The 23,799-nt window shown below is 43.4% G+C and overlaps 1 protein-coding gene across 1 annotated transcript in view; it reads left to right on the forward strand.

The window, feature by feature from the left end:
- cacna2d3a (calcium channel, voltage-dependent, alpha 2/delta subunit 3a) overlaps nt 1-23,799 on the forward strand; it is a 633,142-nt gene that overhangs the window by 478,858 nt on the left and 130,485 nt on the right. The window contains exons 26-27 of the mRNA XM_067998742.1: nt 12,466-12,587; nt 21,979-22,059. Of these exons, the coding sequence (XP_067854843.1) occupies nt 12,466-12,587; nt 21,979-22,059 (203 nt within the window). The remainder of the gene's footprint in view (nt 1-12,465; nt 12,588-21,978; nt 22,060-23,799) is intronic.

Below are 23,799 nucleotides of genomic sequence, written 5' to 3' on the forward strand. Positions count from 1 at the left end.
GATGTTGGACAAAGATTTCCTCCAACTAAATGTTGGGAAGACCGAAGCCATTGTCGTCGGTCCCTGCCACAAACCTTGTTCCCTAGCCACTGACTTCATCCCTCTCCCTGACCACTGTCTGAGGCTGAACCAGACCGTTCATAACCTTGGCATCCTATTTGACCCTGAGATGAGCTTCCAACCACATATCCGCTCTATCACCAAGACCGCCTACTTCCACCTCCGAAACATCGCCCGTCTCTGCCACTGCCTCAGCTCATCTGCTGCTGAAATCCTCATCCATGCCTTTGTTACTTCTAGACTTGACTAATCCAATGCTCTCCTGGCCGGCCTCTCATCTTCCACCCTCCATAAACTTGAGCTCATCCAAAACTCTGCTGCCTGTATCCTAACTCGCACCAAGTCTAATTCATCCATCACCCTTGTCCTCGTTGACCTACATTGGCTCCCAGTTCGATTTTAAAATTCTCATCCTTATTTTCAAATCCCTCCATGGCCTTGCACCTCCCTATCTCTATAACCTCCTCCAGCCCCACTGCCCTCCAAGATCTCTGCGCTCCTCCAGAACTAGTCGCACCTCTGTCCAAGCTGTTCCAGTACAGCTACAACACTGGCATCTACCTGACAATGTGGAAAATTGTCCAGGTATGTCCTGTTCACAAAAAGCAGGACAAATCCAATCCGGCCAATTACTGCCCCATCAGTCTACTCTTAATCATCAGCAGAGTGATGGAAAGTGTCATCGACAGTGCTACTAAGCGGTACTTACTCACCAATAACCTGCTCACCGATGCTCAGTTTGGGTTCCACCAGCACCATTCGGCTCCAGATCTCATTACAGCCTTGATCCAAACATGGACAAAAGAGCTGAATTCCAGAAATGAGGTGAGAGTGACTGCCCTTGACATCAAGGCAGCATTTGACCGCGTCTGGCACCAAGGAGCCCTAGTAAAATTGAAGTCAATGGGAATCAAGGGGAAAACTCTCCAGTGGCTGGAATCATACCTAGCACAAAGGAAGATGGTAGTGGTTGTTGGAGACCAATCATCTGAGTCCCAGGACATTGCTGCAGGGCAGTGTCCTAGGCCCCACCACCTTCAGCTGCTTCATCAATGACCTTCCCTCCATCATAAGGCCAGAAATGGGAATGTTCGCTGATGATTGCACAGTGTTCAGTTCCATTCGCAACCCCTCAGATAATGGGGCAGTCCGTGCCCGCATGCAGCAAGACCTGGACAGCATCCGGGCTAAGGCTGATAAGTGGCAAGTAACATTCGCGCCAGACAAGCGCCAGGCAAAGACCATCTCCAACAATATTCAGTCTAACCACCTCCCCTTGACATTCAACGGTATTACCATCGCCGAATCCCCCACCATCAACATCCTCGGGATCACCATTGACCAGAAACTTAACTGGACCAGCCACATAAATACTGCAGCTACAAGAATAGGTCAGAGGCTGGGTATTCTGCGGCGAGTGACTCACCTCCTGACTCCCCAAAGCCTTTCCACCATCGACAAGGCACAAGTCAGGAGTGTAATGGAATACTCTCCACTTGCCTGGATAAGTGCAGCTCCGACAACACTCAAGAAGCTCGACACCATCCAGGACAAAGCAGCCCACTTGATTGGCACCCCGCCCACCACATTTATATTTACTCCCTTCACCACCCACGCACCGTGGCTGCAGTGTGTACCGTCTACAGGATGCACTGCAGCAACTCGCCAAGGCTTCTTCGACAGCACCTCCCAATCCCGCGACCTCTACCACCTAGAAGGACAAGGGCAGCAGGCACATGGGAACAACACCACCTGCATGTTCCCCTCCAAGTCACACACCATCCCGGCTTGGAAATATATCGCCGTTCCTTCATCGTCACTGGGTCAAAATCCTGGAACTCCCTACCTAACAGCACTGTGGGAGAACCTTCACCACACTCACTGCAGCGGTTCAAGAAGGCGGCTCATCACCATCTTCTCAAGGGCAATATGGTGCCCACATCCATGAACGAATAAAAAAAAATTCTTGCCTCCTGCGCATCCCCAATTTTAATCGCTCCACCATTGGTGGCCGTGTCTTCAGCTGCCTAGGCCCTAAGCTCTGGAATTCCCTCCCTAAACCTCTCCGCCTCTCTACCTCTCCTCCTTTTAAGACGCTCCTTAAAACCTACCTCTTTGGTCAGCTTTTGGTCAGCTGTCCTAACTTGTCCTTATGTGGCTCAATGTCAAATTTTGTTTAATAATCGCTACTGTGAAATGCCTTGGGACGTTTTACTCCTGTAAAGGCGCTATCTAAATGCAAGTTGTTCTTGTTGTTGAAGTGTCGTCACTGTTATAATGTAGGAAACGCAGCAGCCAATTTGTACACAGCAAGGTTCCACAAACAGCAATGTGATAATGACCAGAAAATATTTTTTTCCATCAAATATTCTTTATTCATAAAATTTGCAGCAATACATACAATACAGTTGTCATATCACATTCCAAACGTACACAATACAGATTATACAATTTGCAGGTTACATCAAGTGCAGTTCAATGAACACATTGTATATAATTACAGTTCATGACACTCCAGGGTGCCTCATTGCATTACACTCAATACAGATTGTTGATTACAGATTCATTACAGGTACATTACATCAATTTGAATTTTACATTCTGCCCGGGGGGGTTTTCCCTGATTGCAGCCCCTCGGTATACAATGGCGGGAAGGCTCTAAACGGTTGCCTTTCCCCACAGTCCCTTTGCGGCAGCCGCATCCAGCCTCAGTGCGTCCCTGAGTACGTAGTCCTGGACCTTGGAATGTGCCAGTCTGCAACACTTGGTCGAGGACAGCTCCTTGCACTGGCAGACCAGCAAGTTTCGGGCAGACCAAAGGGTGTCTTTCACCGAGTTAATGGTCTTCCAGCAGCAGTTGATGTCCGTCTCGGTGTGCGTCCCCGGGAACAGCCCGTAGAGCACAGAGTCCTGTGTTACAGAACTGCTCGGGACAAACCTGAACAGATACCATTGCTTCTCTCTCCAGACCTTCCTTGCAAAGGCACATTCCAGAAGGAGATGGGTGACGGTCTCATCTCCACCGCAGCCTCCTTGGGGACAGCGCATGGTGGCGCTGAGACTCCGGGAATGCATGAAGGATCTGACGGGAAGGGCACTTCTCACCACCAGCCAAGCAAGGTCTTGGTGCTTGTTTGAAAGCTCTGGCGATGAGGCGCTCTGCCAAATGACATTGACAGTCTGCTCGGGGAACCAACCGACAGGATCCACCATCTCCTTTTCCCACGGGGTCTCGAGGACGTTACGTGCGGACCACTTGCTGATCGCCTTGTAGTTAAAGGTGTTTTTCTGCACAAACTTTTCCACGAAGGACAGGTGGGGCGGAACGGTCCAACTGGACGGAGCGTTCCGTGGCAACGTGGCCAGGCCCATCCTTCTCAACACCGGGGACAGGTAGAACCTCAGCACGTAGTGACACTTTGTGTTTGCGTACCGTGGGTCCACGCACAGCTTGATGCAGCTGCACACAAAGGTGGCCATCAGGATGAGGGCCACGTTGGGCACGCCTTTCCCCCCTTTCACTGGAGATTTGTACATCGTGTCCCTGCAGACACGGTCCATTTTTGATCTCCAGATAAAGTGGAAGATGGCTCGGGTGACTGTCGCGGCGCAGGAGCGAGATATGGGCCAGACCTGCGCCACGTACAGCAACATCGAGAGCACCTCGCACCTGATGACCAGATTCTTGCCCACAATCAAGAGGGATCGTCAATCCCATAGTCCCAGTTTCTGCTTGACCTTGGCGATATGCTCCTCCCAGTTTTTGGTGCATGCCCCGGCCCCCCCTAACCAGAATGACCAGAAAATCTGTTTTTAGGTGTTGGTTGAGGGATAAATATGGCCAGGACACTGATGAGAACTCCCCTGCTCTTCTTGCCATGGGGTCTTTTACATCCATCTAAGAGGGAAGACGGGACCTTGGTTTAACGTTTCATCCGAAAGACGGCACCTCCGACAGTGCAACGCTCCCTCAATACTGCACTGGGAGTGTCAGTCTAGATCTTGTGCTGAAGTCTCTGGAGACTATACTATGGTTTCAGTACAAGCTCATCAATCAAATTAAATTTGACCTAGACATTCTGTCCGCACATACTGCGACCCAGTTCCATATTATCAGATCGGAACCATTGCTTCTAAACACGTCCCTGTTAAATAACCTAATGTTGTTCCTTTATGTGTCAGGCCCTGGTACCTTAGACATGCGTCAAAAATTGGCTGCACTGCTCCCGATCCACTGCTATGTTTCCTGCAGGGAATACTAATTATTTTTCCAGCAAATTGTGGCATGATTTCACCACTGGAGGATCGAGGAGCACAACGGTCTAATTCATGGCGTTTGTCGCCAATACTGCCATTCCAATGAATTCCAGGCCATTGTAACATAAACAGGGCAATTTTAACAGCACCAGAGCTGGAATTTGGATCAACAGAACTGCTTCCTCGAGTCATTTTGCAATGTAAACTGTCTATTACCTACACTCAGTCAGTGTGAAAGTATCACCTATTGTTCCAAATCCTGTAACACCTGGGCTTGGTTAATTGAATTTCCAAAAGCAGGGTGTGCCCCCAGATGGTTGCTGTTAACCCCAATTAAGTTAACAAGATGCCCAATTAAGTTGACGAGGAGTTGTGGAAAATCTTTGTACTCTGTTTCAACAAGGAAGTGGTTACCATATTGCACCTGGAAATTTGTAATTTTTTTAAGAGGACAAAGCACAAGGACCTTTTAAAAGTTCACAGTGGGAGCTCCCCAGCTTTTTCTAAACTGTTTTAAGTGCAAGCATAGTAATCTTTTTTTCAGATTGTGGTACAAGTAGTATAGTGTCTTTTGGTTTGCCCTGTAGCACCCAAACTATAACTTTACCAACTACTGGATAGAATACCCTTTCTACATAGACATTAGCATAATAATCTGAGCATACACATCTCTTTTTCTAGTCTCAGCACTTTGTAATTTTGAAAAGTTCATATTACTTTTAAATACAATACATAAGTAGTACCTTTTATAAACTCATTTTAAAACGCATTTGTACATCTATCAGCTTCAAAAGGCAGCAATAGATTTCAAAGTCCAAATGGAATCATTAAACTTCAAGTACGAAACACAGCCCTTAAAAATCAATGTGTATAAAAGATTGAGTGGAGCAGTTTATTAGAAATGTCTTTTCACTCCCACAATTTTGATTCAAATCTAGCCCAAGCTGATGATATTAAACTCTCCTCTGTCTGCTGGTGATAAAGTGAAATGAATTTGGCAGTCTCAATTGGGTGAATGTCCACAGCACAAAATTATTCACGACTCAGCAATAAATTAACAATCTCACTCAGAAAACCCACAAAGAGGGTTGATGTGTTAAATGGAATGTAACAATGAATGGTGAAGTAAGGAGTGCTTTTCTAAAGGCTGATTCAAGGCACATTGTTAGACTTAATGGAGAGAGCTTCACCCTGAACCTAGCCATCATATACTTTAAATGAAAACAGAAAATGCTGGAGAGAGAAAAGTAGGATTAACATTTCAGGTCACTGAAATGTCAACCCTAACTTTTTCCCTCCACAGATGCTGTCTGACCTGATGAGTGTTTCCAGCATTTTCTGTTTTTATTTCAGATTTCCAGCATCTGCAGTATTTTGCTTTTCATCATATACCTTACATAGGAGGGCTTGATGGTGCAAAAATGTGTAAGATGTTCAATTCCCAGCACTGACGTCTCTTGCCTTAATGAGCACCAAACAATAAAAATTGAAATCACGCAAGACAACACTAAAATAGTTCTGTCTTCCTGGAGCAATTTGGAACAGCCTTCTTGGGAAACTCCATGTTGTAATTGACATTTTAACTACTGGGAAAATTCATACTATAATGGATCCAATGTCTCTTGAGATTCACAATGACTAGTTATACACATTCACTGTAATTTTTGTGATACATCCGTATATCCATTTCGTGTGTTATGGTAGATCATTCCAAGGATTGTGGCAGATGGAGTCAGTAAATGAATGACAGATAGACCAGCGCAAACTGGGCGCAGGGAGCAATTTCTGCACCAGAACGGGTAGGCCCGAGGCACAACTGATATTGGGCCTCGGGCCTCTTGCCGTCGAAGAGGCTTCGAATTTCAAGGCCGCTGTGTTGCCAACAGCGATCCTCAGGTAGGTCATTAAAGGGGAAGCAATCGGGAGTGGGGCAACCAAGAAAGGGAGGGCGATCAGGATGGAGGTGATTGGGAAAGGGTGGGCGACTGGGAAAGGGAGGGTGAGCAGGAATGGGGGGGGGTCAAAATGGCGATCAAGGGGGAGGGACAAGCCGGTGATTGGATGGGGCTCAAGGCGACAGTCAAAGGGGGGTGGTTAAGGGCAACGCATTTGCACAGGGGGCCTCAAACAGGCGTTAGGCTCCTTATTTGCACATGCAAAGGGACTAAAGCCTATTTCAGGTGAGGGCCCTGGTTTTTAATTTACCTACACCAATATGGCGAGTGGCGCAATTCTGACTCATAATAAGCGTGCGCTTCCTGCCCATCATGTTGGAGGCTTAAGTGTCCGTTTAGCACCCGGGAAACAGGTGCAGCCCCCTCAAATTTCTAGGCCATAATATTTAGAAGAGGCATTATTAAGGTGAACATAGCTGAGGAAAAGTTATAACGATCAAGGTACTTCCCAGATGGACAAAATGAGCGTTCAGCTCAATCCCAGACAGAAAAGGGTACTTGGCTTCATTTCAATGCATTATAATATCACCTTTTCAGTGAGACCACTTTAGATAGAAGAGTCCCAACATTGATGTCAGCCTTGACCAAATGGCAGTGCTCTTGCCTCTGAGACAGAGGGTTGTGAGTTCAAGCCCCACTCCAGAGATGTGAGCACGTAATCTAGGCTGGCACTTCAGTGTCGTAATGAGGGAGTGCTGCACTGTTGGAGATCTCAGGCGCTAAATTGAGCTGTGTAGCGCCCGTTGTTTGGGCACTACATGGCCTCTCCGACATCCAAGATGGCGTCTTGGATGCGCATTCACGTTTTCAGCGTGACGTGCACTGGATGCCATCTTGGTGTAGGAGTTAGCGCAGGCGCAGATAATGAAAGCTGGAATCATGTAAAGTAAGGAGAAAATGGCTTCAATCAGTGTGCAACGCTGATTTAAATTGATAGACACCATTTTGGGACTTAATGCTCAACTCAATGCACGGTCTTAACCCCGGCCATCTGAATGTGTCTAAGAATGCCTGGAGGACCCCCCCACCAGCGCTATTTAAAGGGACCACGCAGGATTTACAGGTTAGTTGCTGGATTATTGCTTCTGGCTGCAGAGACATTTGTAACTGTTTTTGGAGGTCTCCTAGACTTGAATACTAGGATGCGGGGACATGACCTAACATTTAGAGCCAGGACATGCAGGAGTGAAGTTAGGAAATGCTTCTACACGCAAAGGGTGGGAGATGTTTTGAATGCTCTTCTGCAGACAGCGGTTGATGCTAGCTCAGTTGTGAATTTTAAATCTGAGATTGATAGATTTCTGTGAACCAAGGGTATTAAGGGATATGGTGCTAAGGCGGGTATATGGAGTTAGGTCATAGGCCCACCATAATCTCATTGAATGTTGGAACGGGCTCAAGGCGCTAAATGCCACTACCACTTGCTGCCTCCTGATATGCGCCACCTTCTCCTGCAAGAAAGCGGGACATGTGTCTGGGTGATGTGCCTGTCATGGTTGAATAGCTAGTGCGTGTGGCCTTTGAGTTGTGGGTGGACGGCTTGAAACAGTGGTAATGTGAGAGGAAGCATCTGGTTGTAAGAGTTGAGTACTGATAGAAAGAGTTTGTTGGTATGTGGGTGATGGGGGGTGTAGTGCGTGCTGTAGTTGGTAGGAGTCGCCACTTAACAGTTGACCTCACTCAACTTAACCACTCATGTCAAAGCATTGAACTTCTTCCTGCACTGCATCCATGTTCATGATGCTGTGCGCCTGGCATTGACTTCGTCCCCCGCTGCCTCCCACTGCCTTTTGGATATATGCCTGGAAGGACTCTTGTGTTCCCCCCCCCACCGCCAGCGGATATAGGATGTCCCTCCTTCTGTCCATTCCTTGCACCAAGGTCTGTAGTGCATCAGCAGAGAACCTTGGTGCATGCACTGTCACATGCCTGGTACCAACTCAGATCGGCAGATTGGTGAGGTCTGGCGTGCAGATTGGAGGATGTGGGATTTAGTAGTACGCAGCCTTTATCCAATGTTTTTACAAAACTCATCAGTGTGTAAGCATAAGGATGGGACCTGCATCTGTGTTTTACGTGTGCGATGTCTGATCTCCATTCAGACTCCATGCAGACAGTAGACTGTTATTTTCAACAAATAACACTAACCAGCTACCTTTAAGAGATTTCTAAGAAACATCCTCCCTTTAAGAAATTGAGCTCCCCCTGGTGGTGGAAAGTGCGAATTGCATCGATTCCACTGCAAGGCCCGGAATGGAACACTGATTGCAGGTAAGTCCTCTGGTGGGCCGAAACTTGCGTCCTGCCTGCCCAGGGGTCATTGGGTGCAGGGTAATAGCACATCATGCTACGTACGCCCAAAAATGGCCCTTATCCAATTTTTCTCCCGTTCTGTTTCAAATGCAATGCTAAACTGAGGCCTCATCTTTTTTTTATTATTCGTTCATGGGATGTGGGCGTCGCTGGCGAGGCCGGCATTTATTGCCCATCCCTAAAATCTGCCCCTGTCATGGATGTAAAAGATCCCATGCCATTATTTGAAAACAGCAGGGGAGTTGCGCTGGCCAATATTTATCCCTCAATCTAGGAGTGGTGTTTCCCTTGCAGGGGCCCTGTACAAAGGTTCGGATTGAAGCCCCTACAGAGACATACAGTGCAGGTGCATGGGTTGCCTGGTGCTTATGCTGCCTCTGCCTCAACCAACATCACTGGAACAGATTATCTGGTCCTTTCAATACAGAAATTGCCTGCCATGTTTCCTTACATCACATCACTGACTACACGTCAGAAGTACTTCATTGGCTGTGAAGCACTTTGGGACATCCTGAGATATTGCATTAACCATATCTTTTCCATTTAACCATTAACCATTTCTTTGCACTAACCATATACTGCACAATTTACAGTGAATAACACAATGCTATTGGAGCAACAGAATACAACATTTTCACAGCTTGGCAATGTCAATGCAGATCATTTACTGTTGTTGGCCATGTAACAATGTATTGGACAAAAAAAAACAGAACAGTTTAGCACCTGCGGTCGAAGGGGATTCAAGCTGTTTGCATCAATTCTGCATATAACTGGTCTCATTCTCAAATCTAATAATCTCAATACATATTTTAGGCTTGAAAGAAAAAATTACCATGCAACACAAGAGATAATTTCCTCAGTGATATATCAGTGATATCTTAAATATTCTATTTTAGAATATTTCTAGTTTAATTTTGATATCTGAATAGTCCGGTGAGCTGTAATTCACAACCAACCCGCCAGCTATTTTAAGTTTACTCCGAATCCTTACAGTACTTTTGCCTCCTCTTGCTAAAAATACAAGAGTTAACCTAAAGCAGCTTCAATTAAAAAAAAATCTTTTAAGATTAGTAAACAAGTCAAAGTGCTCCATTTTCTTTTTTCCCCCCTCATCACTTGAAGCAGCTGAGAACCACTGATGTAATAAACAACAATGCAAAATATATGTGAGTTATTTTAAACAGTAGTGTGCCCAGTGCCCTTTATTCAATAAAGCTTAAATTTCTGTAATTTATTTTTTAAAAAGCTGTTTTAATCTTTTCTCACAGCCTTGTGCACGGATGTGATTGACTTCGCTGTCATATACCTACCATCATTTGTATTATATGTTGCTGAACAAATATAAAAATATTTGCAGAACACTTCATTACTCCTTTATATTCCAAGTAAATGAAGCAACGTTAACTTTGAAGCACACAAGACATTGTTAAGTTAAAAACACAAAAGGCACTGATGATTGAAATTCCACAGCACTAATTTAAGGCATTTTGGTTCTTTACATTCCAATAGTATTCAGCTCTTTAATCAATACCAGGGTCAACATAGGGTTTTGGCACAATTAAAATTGAGTGTGCAGCTTTAAATCAAATTCTGTACAGACTTCAGACCAACTTTTTATAAATGAATAATTACCAGGCTGATTACTTTGTTTAAAGATTACTAGAACAATGTTATCAGTGTCCAGATAGTCGTGTGTTTCTGACTCTCCTGAATTGTCTTTTGTTTGGTCTCAAGCTGACGTGGCATACACAGTTTAAAACTGCCGATGGAAAGGAGTTGCCAAGGAGATAGGCTGGCCGTCAGTTGTAGGGTTCATTGCCACGAGGGCTGCCATTCATGGCTCTTTGTTGGTTGCAATGACACCATTAGAGAGCTTGATAAAAGTGTGCCTGAACCAATTAAAGTCACTGCTGTGATCAGGTGGCTTGAATAACATTGTTGGTGTTCAATATTTTTTGATTTGGGCCTAAAATTAAGGCCATCTGGGGTGAAATTAAGTCCTGCCCATTGGGATTTATGATTTCAGGGTGATAATCAGAAATACTTGTGCTTTGCACTGTAAATGCCCTCTTGAAGCATGTTCTCCTGTGTTCTGGAATTGGGAGATGTTAGTTTAGGGAATTACAATAATTAGCTAGTAATATCAAGGTAAGAACCACTAAGTACAATTATGTATTTTTTATTTTCACTAACTAGTATTATATTGTTAGTTCTTTTACACCAAATCCCTAATATCCAATTTAAAATGCATTTTTCTACAATTTCTTCAATAAAGTATCCAGTGATAAAATTGTGCTGAATTCAATGCTGAATGCTCATTTGTAAGAGTTGCCATGGAAATGGAACATTCTGTGATTGAGAGTGTACATTCCAGGCATGCCTTTAATGCTGAGATATCTTTTGATTTTAATAGTGTACATTTCTGTTACTTTTAGTGTTATATCATGGCTGTGTATTGTGAGCTTTCTTCATCTAGAAGGTCCTAAAGTGCAGCATATGATGACCTAGCCTAGTAAATGCAGGGTCATCATAATAATAGATTTGCAGGCAAGGCTGCATGTTGTGGAAATAAAAGTAAAATAAAAGCTAAGTACTGAAGAAGAAGAATTTCTGGCCCTAGCCCACCATGTATTAAATTGTGGGATTGGGAACTTCTACCCTTCAGCACCTAGTTACATATCTCGCAACAAGATTGGGAGCCACATTATTACAGGTCATGAGACAGTGATAAAATTGGGAAAGGATTGCTTAGTTCAGTAAAAAATGCGAGAGAGAATTCCTGACTCATGGAATGGCAAGAGGAAGATGGAGTGTGCAATCGGGATGAGGAATTAAATCGCACAGCAATTGGATGAGTGACCATTAGCCAGAAAACCAAATCATGTGACAAATACAGAAAACGCTGAAAGGTTGACTTTAAGGTTATAAATGTGTATCTGAAATTCCATTTTTTTAGTGTATTTAAAATATAAATTCCCCCACCACAAGTATCATGCCCTTTATCTCCCTGGGAAACACACCATGCAGCTAAGAGAGTGTCCTTGTGACCTCTGCCAGTATATGTTGACCCCTGAGAGCCATATGAACACGGCCCAGGGTTGACTGTCCTTCAATTTTTCCCTGTTTCCCTGGAGGAGGTGCCAGTCTCTGCATGGGTAAAACAGGAAACTCAGCTGAATGCATATTAAATCTGTGGGACACTACACCATGGTACTGTACATTACTGCTTCAGTGAGCTGTGAAAGAGATTACTGTCTCATCTCTAACCTGCTTAATTCATGTATGCAAATGCCTCAGAAGATAGAAATTAAGGGTATTTTTCAATGTCTCATTTCTAAGTACTGTCAAGCCATCTAAATATAGAGAGAGATTGTTAAATGGACCACAAAAGTTTGAATAGTAATTTTTAGTGTAAGTTTGTAGTTAAAATGATCCACTTCAATGACTGAAATTATAACTTTTTCAGAATCTAGCTCCTGACCATCTGATTATAAATATCAGCTTTTACCTGTGTGCAGAATTGTGCGTCACCATCAGATCAGTTATTATATTGGTCAATTAAAATTATAAATCATGTTTCCAAAAGATAATACTTGTGATTGAATTTGGTTAATGAAAACACTAATTTTGTTTTAATAGTAGGTACCTCAGACCAAGTTACCAGTTAGTTTGTGTAGCAGGTTAGGTAGCAATGGGAGGGAATTATTATTAAGAAGGATTAACAATCCTTGGTAGCCTTAACAATAACATATTTTGAGGGGAAACAATCTGTTTTAACTATAACTTATTAACAGTAAAAATATTACATCTAGCCTTTTTTTGGAAATGTTAAGCAAAATGAAAACTGCATGTAATTCATAATTTTTTCCTCTGTTTCAAGAGATTTCTTGAGTGCACAGGACAGGGAAAGCATTTTTACTGCAGATCATTTCCCTCTGTGGTACAGGAAATCAGCGGAACAACTTCCAGGCACTTTTGTCTATTCCATTCCATTTAGTACAGGTTAGTGATTTGTTTTTGTACAGGAGTACCTAAGGTTGGTATTAATTATTAATTTTACAATCACTTTTATGCAGTTCACAAATGGTTTCTTAAAATGGATTTAAACTTCCAGCAGTTAAGTTATTTCTTTCATTATATGACTCGTCCTTTGTCTACTTAATTACGAGGAACATTTATTAGCTGTTTCTTATTTATCTATGCTATTTTTAGCCATGTGTGTTGTCATGACATTTTATTTTGCTTCTTAAAACCATGGATAAATGACACCACTACAGAAATTTAGTTCCTGTGCAAAGTCTTCTGTATTACAATGACTAAATAAGTTAAATTCTATTTTTATTACATGAGATTTCAGACACTTACTTGTCAGCTTGCAGTGACTGTATGAATGTACACAAAGCAAATATAATTACACAGAGAAAACATATTTAAGAACACCACTGTTGCCTTTTGGAGATCTCATTCCTAGATTCTGACCATTTTCTAATTGCGCCCACTGGTTTATGGTGACTGAATAAGTCTAATTGCATTTTTGTTACATGGAATTTTATTGGTGTTTTGGGGATTATGTTCTGTGATCCCATTCATTTTTCCATGGAAACTGTAAATCAGTGACCATGCTTCTGACATCATTTTATTTTGAGCAAGTAAATTGTTGTCCTGTTGTTTGGAGGGGAAAGTCATGGCAACCCAGATGAGCAAAGAAAGCAAGCATAGAGTGTGCTGGCAGAGGAGTATACCCTTGTTATATTAGCAAGTGAAACTGGAATGTTCTCAATTTCCTGTGCAATTTGGTTTCCAAATAAAGATGGTAACCAATTGATGTACAGCTATCACTTCTAGTAGATGTATACAGAAAGTGGATCTAGTCAAACTGCTGGCTGGTTCCTCCACACTGTTTATCACCTCACAGTCATTTACATACATACAGGTACACAGTGATGTTATCATATGTGATGTAATCACATAATCTTGCATTTTAGTAGGCAGAAGATGAATGCTTACAGGCAAGTTCTGCTCCAAAGATTTTTTCAATATCACTTAGGTAAGATGACTATTCTATTTGAAATCAACACACACACACACACACACACACACACACACACACACAACTTCACTTTACTTTTACCAGGTTTCCTTTAAACTAATTCCAGAACATAAAGGGAGGAATTTTAACCCCCATGATGGGCGGGACAGTGGCGGGAGAGTAGGTTAAAATTGCAAAAATCTAAAACCTGACCCCGACCCACCGCAAACGCGTCTATTTCCGGTTTAACTGAGGCAGGTTTGGGTGCGGCCAAGTAATCTACTCTGGAGAGTCAGGTCAGTGATTATAATATGTGAATGAGGGGCCTTTTGTGAGATTTTGGCAGCAATTTGAAATTAGCGCCTCCTGCATAGGTTTCCCGGGGTTCGGGAAACTTGGCAGTAAAACAGAGGCGAGATTGAGCGACACTTCATGGGGCTGGTTAAAGGTCAGGTATCTCGATATGTATAAAGACTCAGTACTCACAGCTGCTTTTTTAGTTTCCTCTGGAAAATGATTTGATGAGAATACTTGTTGTGAGAGACATATTTGTATAGTTTGGAGGTGTTCACACAGAGAACACCAGGATGAATGTCACCATGGCTGCTTTAGATTGGACTTCGGACAAGGAAGACAATCATCATCCACAGCAGCAAAGTTGTGCTGTGGAGGGAGCTGCAGGTGGACCACAGAGAGGGGAGCAACAGAGAGGGAAGCATCAGAGGGGTCGAGTTCGCATGAGGCACTACTCACCTAACAGGGTGTACAGACAGAGGCTCAGCTGCTTTGACCTCTTGGGAGAACAGTGCTTCCAGAGGCTGAGATTGTCATGTCAGGTAGTCGCAGATATCTGCAGCCTCCTAGAAGAAGAGCTGCTCTCTGCTGGACCTGGCGACCATGCATCACCAGTGTCTGTGAAAGTCACCACTGCCCTTAAATTTTTTGCCCCTGGTTCTTTCTAGGTTGCTACCGGAGACACATCGAGGGTTTCCCAGTCAGCTGCACATAAATGCATAAGGCAAGTGATAGATGGATTCTTTGCCAGGGCTGGGAGTTATGTAAACTTTCCCTGTGATGACAGTAGTCAGAATGAACGGGCACTCGGATTCTCGTCTCTGGCTGGCTTCCCACGGGTGCAGGGTGCCATCGACTGCGCACACGTGGCAATCCGAGCACCACCAGATCAACCAGGAGTATTCGTCAACTGCAAGGGATTTTATTCCATCAGTGTTCAGCTGGTGTGCAACCACAAGAAAAGGGTCATGCAGGTCTGCGTCAGATTCCCTGGGAGCTGTCATGATGTTTCCATACTGCGGCAGTACAACATCCTGTACCTGTTCATACCTGGAACCGAAGGGGTGGCTGCTAGGTGGCAAAGGATACCGCCTTCAAACCTGGCTGATGACACCTCTGAGGAACGCCATCAATGAACACCAAGAGCGCTACAACGACAGCCATATGACAACCAGATGTATCATCGTGCAAGCCATCAACATGCTCAAGGTGCGCTTCAGGTGTTTGAACAGGTCTGAAAGCGCCCTTCAGTACTCAGCAGCGAGGGTCTCTAGGATAATCGTGTGCTGTGTTCTGCACAACATAGCGCAGCATCAAGGACTTGAGGTGGAGGAGGAACAAACCACTCATCAAGCATCACCTGATGAGAATTCCAATGAAGAGGAGGAGGATGAGGAGGAGGAAGATGAAGATGGGATGCCCAACGCCTGACCAGCCGTTCACATTGATGCTCAGGATACCAGGGATGTCCTATTAGCTCGAAAGTTCAGTTAGTCACTCACACTGGACCACAGTAACTAGCAAATCCTCTGACCCCTCCCCCTCCCCACTGATACAAAGCAGTCCTGTAACTAACCATCCACTCATTGCACATGCACCAATAGGTCCCTGTCAATTCATGTCTTCACATTCATCACCAAGCAACTGGAAGGGTGAGTTGCCACTCGGCATGCAAGAATGGACAACACAGGAAAGCGGTGCAAATTAATACATTTTTTGATTTGACAAAAAAAGGAAACTTAATAACAACATTTTCGCAAACACCCATATGCATACCCTTGGTGAATTACAAAGTTTTTATTTTCCTTTGCCTACCGTTCCTAAGTGGTACAACCCCAGTGGCTTCAGCAGAGGTAGAGGCAGGCTGGTCTGATCCCTACTCTGACTGTTGAGATGCTTTTGGCCAACGACCTCTAGGTGTTAGAGCCCAGGAGGACCCCGCCAAAGGTGGCTCCACCTGCACCTGTGCAGGAGCAGACTCGGCCATCGGAAGAGGAGGCAGCATGTTGGGTACGTGGTCAGCCATGGGAATGCTTTGAGTGGAGTTCCAACTTCCAAGTCCCCTTTTGCCATCAAGCTGTCTCCTGAGCCAGTGGCACATCACTCCTACCTCTCTGTAGGGAAGCAACGTGGTGCCCATCAGTGATGCCTTGTAAGGCAATGGCTAAGGTTTCTGTAATCCTGTTTAAGGCAGCAGACATGTTGGCATCCAATAGTCTGCAAGGCTGTGGTCAGGGCCTGCATAGACTGATTTAGATTGCCGCGATTGAAGTTCCACGGAGGAGGCCACTCCGTCTATGGAAGACATCATCGCAATGGCCTGCGACGTCAATCCACAAATGCTCGAACTGGACTCCTCCATCCTTTCTGCTATTGTGGACAGTGTGCCTGGCACGACTGCCAGTACCTCGCAAATTTGCTGCTATCCCTCTATGATTATTCTTTTCATCGATGGCCCCCAGTGTTTAGTATCTATGTCCAGCTGAGCAGAGTTTGGAGAGGACTGCACCCTCTGACGTGGACTCCCCACAGCTGTCCCTATGACCACTCTCTGCCTTTGCTCACTTATGACTCACCAGGTGAAAACCCATCTAACTGTGTAAGAGGACCCACCAAAGTGCTCGTATCTGCGCTGATGCCTGGTAAGCATGTGTCGTGTAACAGTGCACCTCAGAAGGAATCAGCTCCTCTGAGGAGCCATTGTCCAGAAGGTCCATGGGCTACTGTTCTTTGCGTGATGGCCCTGAAGGAGAAAAGAATTAGTAATGGCAATTTAAAAAATGTTACTACTTAGCATAATTAAGATGATCATATTTCACTCAGTGTTGAAATCAAGTCAACATGACTGAATCTTGTATGAAATGTGGGTCGGAGATATTTAATGCTGTCACCGGGTAGCTGCCAAGTCCCAGTCTCTCCATCTCTGATGGTCAGGGATGCAGTTATGGCACTAATTTCCATGCCCTTTTCCTCTGCAGATGTCTGCTGCACTATCTGTGGTGGGGCACCTCTGGTCCTCTCCCTCTCCCTTGTATTTTGTGCTCTCTTCTCCTGCAAGGGGGAAAGACAGACCTATGAGTATCTGTACGGCATGTATTCACCTGATGGATACAGTGCATTCAGCGAGGGTGACTATCAGTCAGATTCATCATGAATGTCAGTGATATGCATTTGAGGACGTGTGCTTACAATCGGGTGAGCTGACTGACGTGGCGTCACATTGCATAAGGCTATTGGGGTGAGTGGCAGTGGTGGATGGATAAATGGGGACGTGAGGAAGTGCACAGAAAATGAATGATGGGTTCTCTTAAGTGGCTGTGGGGAGTGATGTGATGGAGTACACTTGGCAAGACAGAGTGAGGAGGGAGGTGCACTACAGGATGTAGGTGAATCTGTAACGGTGCTTTCCTGACCTGGTTAGGTCATTAAACCGCTTCCTGCACTGGATCCAGGTACGGGACACTATACTCCTGCAGCTGACCTTCTCAGCCACCTCTAACCACACGTTCTTGGTGACAGTGGCAGGTTTCCTTTTGCCGTTGCTGAGGAATAGTGCCACCTTCCTGCTCCTTACTGCACCCAGCAGTACATCAAGTGAGGCGTCGTTGAAACGGGGTACAGCCTTTGAACATCCTGACTCCATGTTCTAACTTTTCTGTTTCTTTACAAATGCTCCCAAATCCTCCAAATTCCATCTTTGAATTGGCCCTTTAAATAGCCGAGTTGAGATCGTATCATGCGGATTCGCACCACGCCCGCTCACTGGAGATGCGAAACCCGGAAGTAAAATGATATTGAGTTATCCATGTTGAAATCGGACATTCCCACGCATTCAAACACCTTCTGGGTTTTGCGCCCACTATTGCCCCCCTCCAGCTCAGAACCCACCCCTGCATTATTATCGGGCCCAAAGTATTAATCCACATGAGGAAGTTAGAATTTTTGTAGTATAAAAGAAATCAGTCCTTTCGTCTTTATGTAAGGAAATGAAGCAATCATGCCATAGAATAATATGCTAAGTACGTGGAATATGTCTGTTATTCTAGATCATCCTGTTGTATTATTTCTGGACATGGCACAAAATTATGCTGATGTCCTTGAAAACTATAAATAAGTTTTCTTTGTACTGTTTATATTTAAACACAGTCATTACAATCTGACATTTATCACAAAGAAGAAAGCACTTCCTCTACATAAGATTCTGATGCCTGCCTACATCTGGGACTCGATGTAAAGAGACTAAAACAACAGAAGGTTATCTCTATAAATAAGAATATAATGATTGGCTATAAATATGTTTCATAACCATGTAAATCTAGAGGCTTACGAGCTGAACAATGACAGCAGTGTGATTACATCAAGTCATCACACTGGCATTCTGTGTTTCATGAAGATAGAACGCAGAGATCAAAGGCTGAGGCTGGCCTCGCTCCAGGGCTTGCTTTGCTCTATGGTGCTGCTGGTGCTACATCATTATAAAGTCATGGCTGGAAGGATGAGATTTTATACCAGTAAAAGATTGAGGAATTTATTTATAAAGTTTATTCTGAAATTTAGTGCATAGTGGATTCAATCCAGCACAAACTATGTGTTTGAGATAAGGCCTAACGAACAAAAGCTGACCGCTAAAGTCAAAGAAACAAAACTACTTTAAAATAAAAAAGGTAAAAAAAAGCTTCCGTTAAGTTAATAGCTAGACCTATACAAAAAGCCCAATACTACCCCATCCCAATTCACAACACCACTAAATTTAAACAACCACCACAAAATAACCCCAATTGATGATTTACATTATAAAACTCTGACCAAAAACCATGAGTGAGTTCTGTAGACTGAAATAAAAAGGGGGCAGATTACCTGTACCTGCACCTGGGGCTATATTGGATCACTTGGGTGCAGTGAGTAGATGAAAATCAGGTGGGAAGATCACATACCCTTAACAGTGTCAACAGAGCAGAGCAATCCCTTCCCCCTTTCCTTCATTTGTCTAAGGCTTACTCTCCTTTTCACCTCTATGTTTCAGATATTCCATCTTCCTCTCATGGCTAATTTTTATGGTGCCTGCTCATTCCTGTGTCTCTGAAATCCTTCCTCTTACCTGTCGCTATTCCAAGATTTGCCATTATTTCTATTTCACTGATATTCCCCAACATTTTCAATGTGTTGTTAGATTCTGTTCCCCTCCAAGGTTTTGAATCCCTTTGGAGCCTTTGGAATTCTTTCCTCTACGCTCCTCATCTTTCACCCAGGGCAATGTTCATTTTAAATGTTGCCACCTGTCACTTTACTAAAATTCTTCCCAGTTTTACAATTTCTAACAAGTAATGATGCCCACTCCTGAGACACGATGTTCAGCTGGCTGCTGCAGGGATCTCGTGAGATAGTCTCATAATACAATGTCAAAATCTTGAACTTTCATCCTCTGCACTGTTTGGTTCAGTATTTCACTGCAGCATTGGAAGCAAGAGCCAGGGAATTATAGGCAGGGAGGTAACAAGGGAAATCAAACTCTTACGTACAAAAAATAGAAGTGGCAAATGTCTGGATTTGCATTTGTTATGTTTTAAGAAATCTAAACTTAGGAATGGGAGAAAAATTAAAGTTACACTTTGGGTACTTGAGGTTGGTTTGAACCAGTGGGTAGGCATTGAGCTATAAAATACAAAATATAATCCACTATTCTTTAGGAGTTATTTATGAGTTTTAGCATGTATGCAACCCAAAAGATTAACAGGAAATGCAAAAGTCAGTAAAAGAAATGATTTAATATGAGATTTGGATCTATTGTTCTCTATGTTCTAATCTTCTAATCTCCTAATCTCCTAATTTTCCCAATAACAGCTGTTCCAGTTCAGGCTTTTCCCCAACAATTTTAATTTGTGTTCATAGCAGAAAGGCTGTTTCCACAATCTGACTTTCCAATGAACTAAAACTTGCTCCCTTATGTCTTCCATGAATGGCATCACACTAACAGTGGTCTGTTAACTATGGTATATTCCACCAGAGACTATGGGCAGGATTTTAACTGGGAAAAACGGGTGGGTTGGGGGCAGGGGGGCATTGAAAATTGCAACAATTTCAGACCCGCCTCCAACCCGCCCATTTCCAGTTTTCACCGGGGCGGGATGAGGGGCGGGGGACCATCCCGTTCTCAGGAGGCGGGTTGGTCACTAAAACCTTTCAAGGAGGCTACAGGCCTCCATTTTATTTTAGCCCCTGGGTGCCAGGATTCCCAGGCCTTCTCCTTCATGGCCTGTGAGAGGAGGTGAGAAGGCCCGAAGCTGCAGGGAATTGCCTTTCTGGCACAGCTTGTGGGCCTGGAGGAGCAGGAGTGCTTCTCCCAGGCTCAACAAGCCTACCTGCAGCGATCCCCCAACAATCGCTGACGCCCCTACGATCGCCCCCCTGCGATGACCCCCGATCCCATTCCCCCCCCCAGTGACTGACCCCCGATTCCCCCCCCCCCCCGGATGACTGACCCCCCCCCCAATAACTGACTCCCCAGTGACTGATCTCCGATGACTGACTCCGCCCCACCTCCCCCGATGACTGACTCTCCCCCGTGATCCCCATGCCCCCTGGTGTCCCCATGCCCACCCACACTCCCATGCCCATCCATGCCCTCCCCCCATCCATACAATCTAAGACTTACCTGAATACTTACTTTCCGGGTTTGATTTGACCCCCCCCCTGCCCTCTTCCCAGCTCCAAGTCAAAATTCTGGCCTATGTGAAATGCCCCCCACATTTTCCTGTTATTCCAACAGGCTGTAAATATCACACTGCCAGACCCATTATGTCCTGGCCAAAAATAATCGATTTATTTGTAAAGTAATACATAGAAGCAGTAACACACGTTGAAATACTAAATCTACAATATTAGACTTACACAATATATAAATTGTCACAAAACAAGAAGTTAGTCTGAAATCTTTGCCATTCTTTTCAGTAGCTTCTGACCGATTCTCTGATGGACATAACATGGCAAATTACCTTAACAGAGCCCCAGTTAGCTCCCTCACCTGGTTGAGGCAGTATGAATCAGGGAACTCGAGACTAAAAGGCTATTCTTCAATTATACACCTGTTGTTACTTTGATGTTAAAACAGGTCTATTTGCTGATCAAACAATGGTCAGTTAAGATGTTAACCATTTTTAACACTAAGTAAATAAGGTATGAACTGTAGTCTCCTGGCCAACCTATATTCCATTTGCTTTTGATACCTGAAAGCATTATAAACCACAACTGTTTGTCCCATTGTGAACTGGAATTAAACCTATAAAATACCCATTATTCTTCAAAGGATCAATACTTTGATTAGCTTGAGTTCAAAGCTATTGGGACTTCAGCCCAGAAAACCTGACCAGGATCATCTTGCTGCAGATACAATGAGCTTCCCATAACAAGAACACAGGCTGAAGCCAATTTTTAAAACACATTTGCCCTGTCAAAAATCATAGAAAAATATGATACAGATATCCTCCAATATTGTCACATCAAATTGAAAATTAAATTAACATTACTGCTGTTGTAAAATCCAGGAAGAAAACATTTTTAGCTGAACAGAAGATTTATTTCCTTATTGTTGAATTGGTATCTGTTGAGAAACAGGATTGAAGGTTATAAAGTTATTGCACTATAATTCTTGATTATTTTTTCAGAGGAGTTGGGAGAAGGAATGAAAGTTCCTTAATGTAGGAGAGCAATAGATGGTGTAGGAAGGAAGTGCACGATAGAATATTCATACATGACTCTAAATGAAGCAGGCTTGATGAACTGAATAGTCTTTTCTTGCTCTGGATTTTCTTATATTCTTATTGTTGTAGAAGCATGGACATGGGGTAACTTCCACAAAAATAGATGTGTATTGAGGGAATAAAGATACTTTTAACATGTACACTTATGGGCCTGCAGCATGAGGCTCCAGCAACACTATATGTTTATCCAGTGTTTGAACAACTGAAACACTTTTCAGCAGTTCTATTTCACTGAACCAAAGGTGGTTACAATAATTATTCATGATACAATCATTTTATTTTGATACTAATAAAGTATAATTCATTTTGATAGAGGCAGAAAATAAAAGTAATGTTGTGACAGCTAGTACAACCGTGCAGCTTTTGGACAACAGAAAATCGCCAGTGGTTGCAGGTAAGCACTTTTTAAATTCTTATTAACCATTGTATTGTAATATTTGTTTGTTTATTATCTGAACTAATTATGGTTCTCCACATGTAAGGGTAAATTCACCAATCCAGTGGGGTGTGGATCAGAGAATCTTTACTACACTATGTACCACATGTACCCTAACAACATCCATCTCTACCTTTCCACCACCTATCTTGACCCCTCTACTATTTCTTAAAACCCATCTTTTTGGCCACCCCTTCTAATATATCCTCTGTAGCTTGTCATCTAATTTTGTCTGACTACGCCTCTGTGAAGACCTTTGGGACATTTTTCTACTTTAAGCATGAATTATTGCAATTGGATGGGAGAAACAAATTTTGAAAAGTCAATTACTATATAAATGAGTTTCTTTGTGAAAAGGCTGGGCAAATATCTGATAAATATGTGATTACGAACAGCTGAGGTGTACCCCATACATCCTGTAGCAAACAGTGAGGTTGCAATGAACTGACACCAACTATGGAGCAATAGGACCATAGGAACCCACTGTACAGGCTGGAGATGTACAATTCCATGGCAGTTTCATAAATAGAGTCAGGCAGCTCTGTAGCAGCCTCCAGGCTGGCATGAAATCTCAGCCTTGTTGTTTCCTATGGAACAGTCCCTGGTCACATGGGATGCTTCCCATTGGTGATATCACCAGAGTGAATTAGCAGGGTATCCGGGTGAAGGTTAGTCAAGCAAGAAAATCGATGTTTCTTAAAACTTCAAACAAAATTCTCCTCAGTCTATTATTTTACTCAATAAAATGAAGGAGTACTTTGAATAAATCAAGCAAGAAAATCATGACTGCCAGCAGTGTTGTGCTCAGTGTCATATCTAAGCACGTGGTAGATGCTGAATACTGTGGGCATATTGAGCCATGATACTTAATGACTTGGATGTGTACCTTGTTTCGGAAAATGATTCAGAAAAGAACATTCACTCTTGATGTTTCCCACCTTATTATTATGTACACATTAAAGATTAACTTCAGAACTAATAAAATAATTGAAACAGTACTGTAATTCCATAGACTATATATGAACTTGCTTGTTTAATTATGAGAATCTAATTATAGATAATATATATCTTCATGAAGTCTTCTGTTGAGTTCCCTTTTTAAAACACCAGCTGATGTGACAACAGAAGCAACTTATCCTAATTGCCATAATATTGCAGTAAATATATATCAATTCACAGAACAGAAAATACTAATTGAAGAGAAGGAAACACAGACATTTATGTAAGGTTCAGCATATACAATTAACAATTTTGGAGCAAAGTGACTATTGTTGTGATGGCACAGGTGGAAGCCATTTTGTTATACACAGCAAGATCCCACACACAGAAATGAAACAAATGACCAGTTAATCATTTTTGTTGGTTGCTAGGGGAATGTTAGCCGTAACATCAGTCAAACATGTTCTTCAAGTAGTGCTATGATATATTTAACATCCAATGGAGTAGGCAGGCAGTGCCTCATTTTACCATTTTATTTGCAGCACACCATTTTCAACATTGCAGCATTCCCCCAGAACTTCACTAAAATATCAGCCTAAATTATGGCAGGGATTTTAACTGGTTTCAGTTGGATTCCTGCACGCCCGCGGCAGAATTAGGCCACAGCGATTTTATCTGCCAAGCCTCGTTAACATGCCACTGGCTGATTTGCCATCCAGAACAGGCAGAAAGTTTTTTTTTATTCGTTCATGGGATGTG

The sequence above is a fragment of the Heptranchias perlo genome, chromosome 17 (genome assembly GCF_035084215.1).
Source record: "Heptranchias perlo isolate sHepPer1 chromosome 17, sHepPer1.hap1, whole genome shotgun sequence".
NCBI classification, from domain to species: domain Eukaryota; kingdom Metazoa; phylum Chordata; class Chondrichthyes; order Hexanchiformes; family Hexanchidae; genus Heptranchias; species Heptranchias perlo.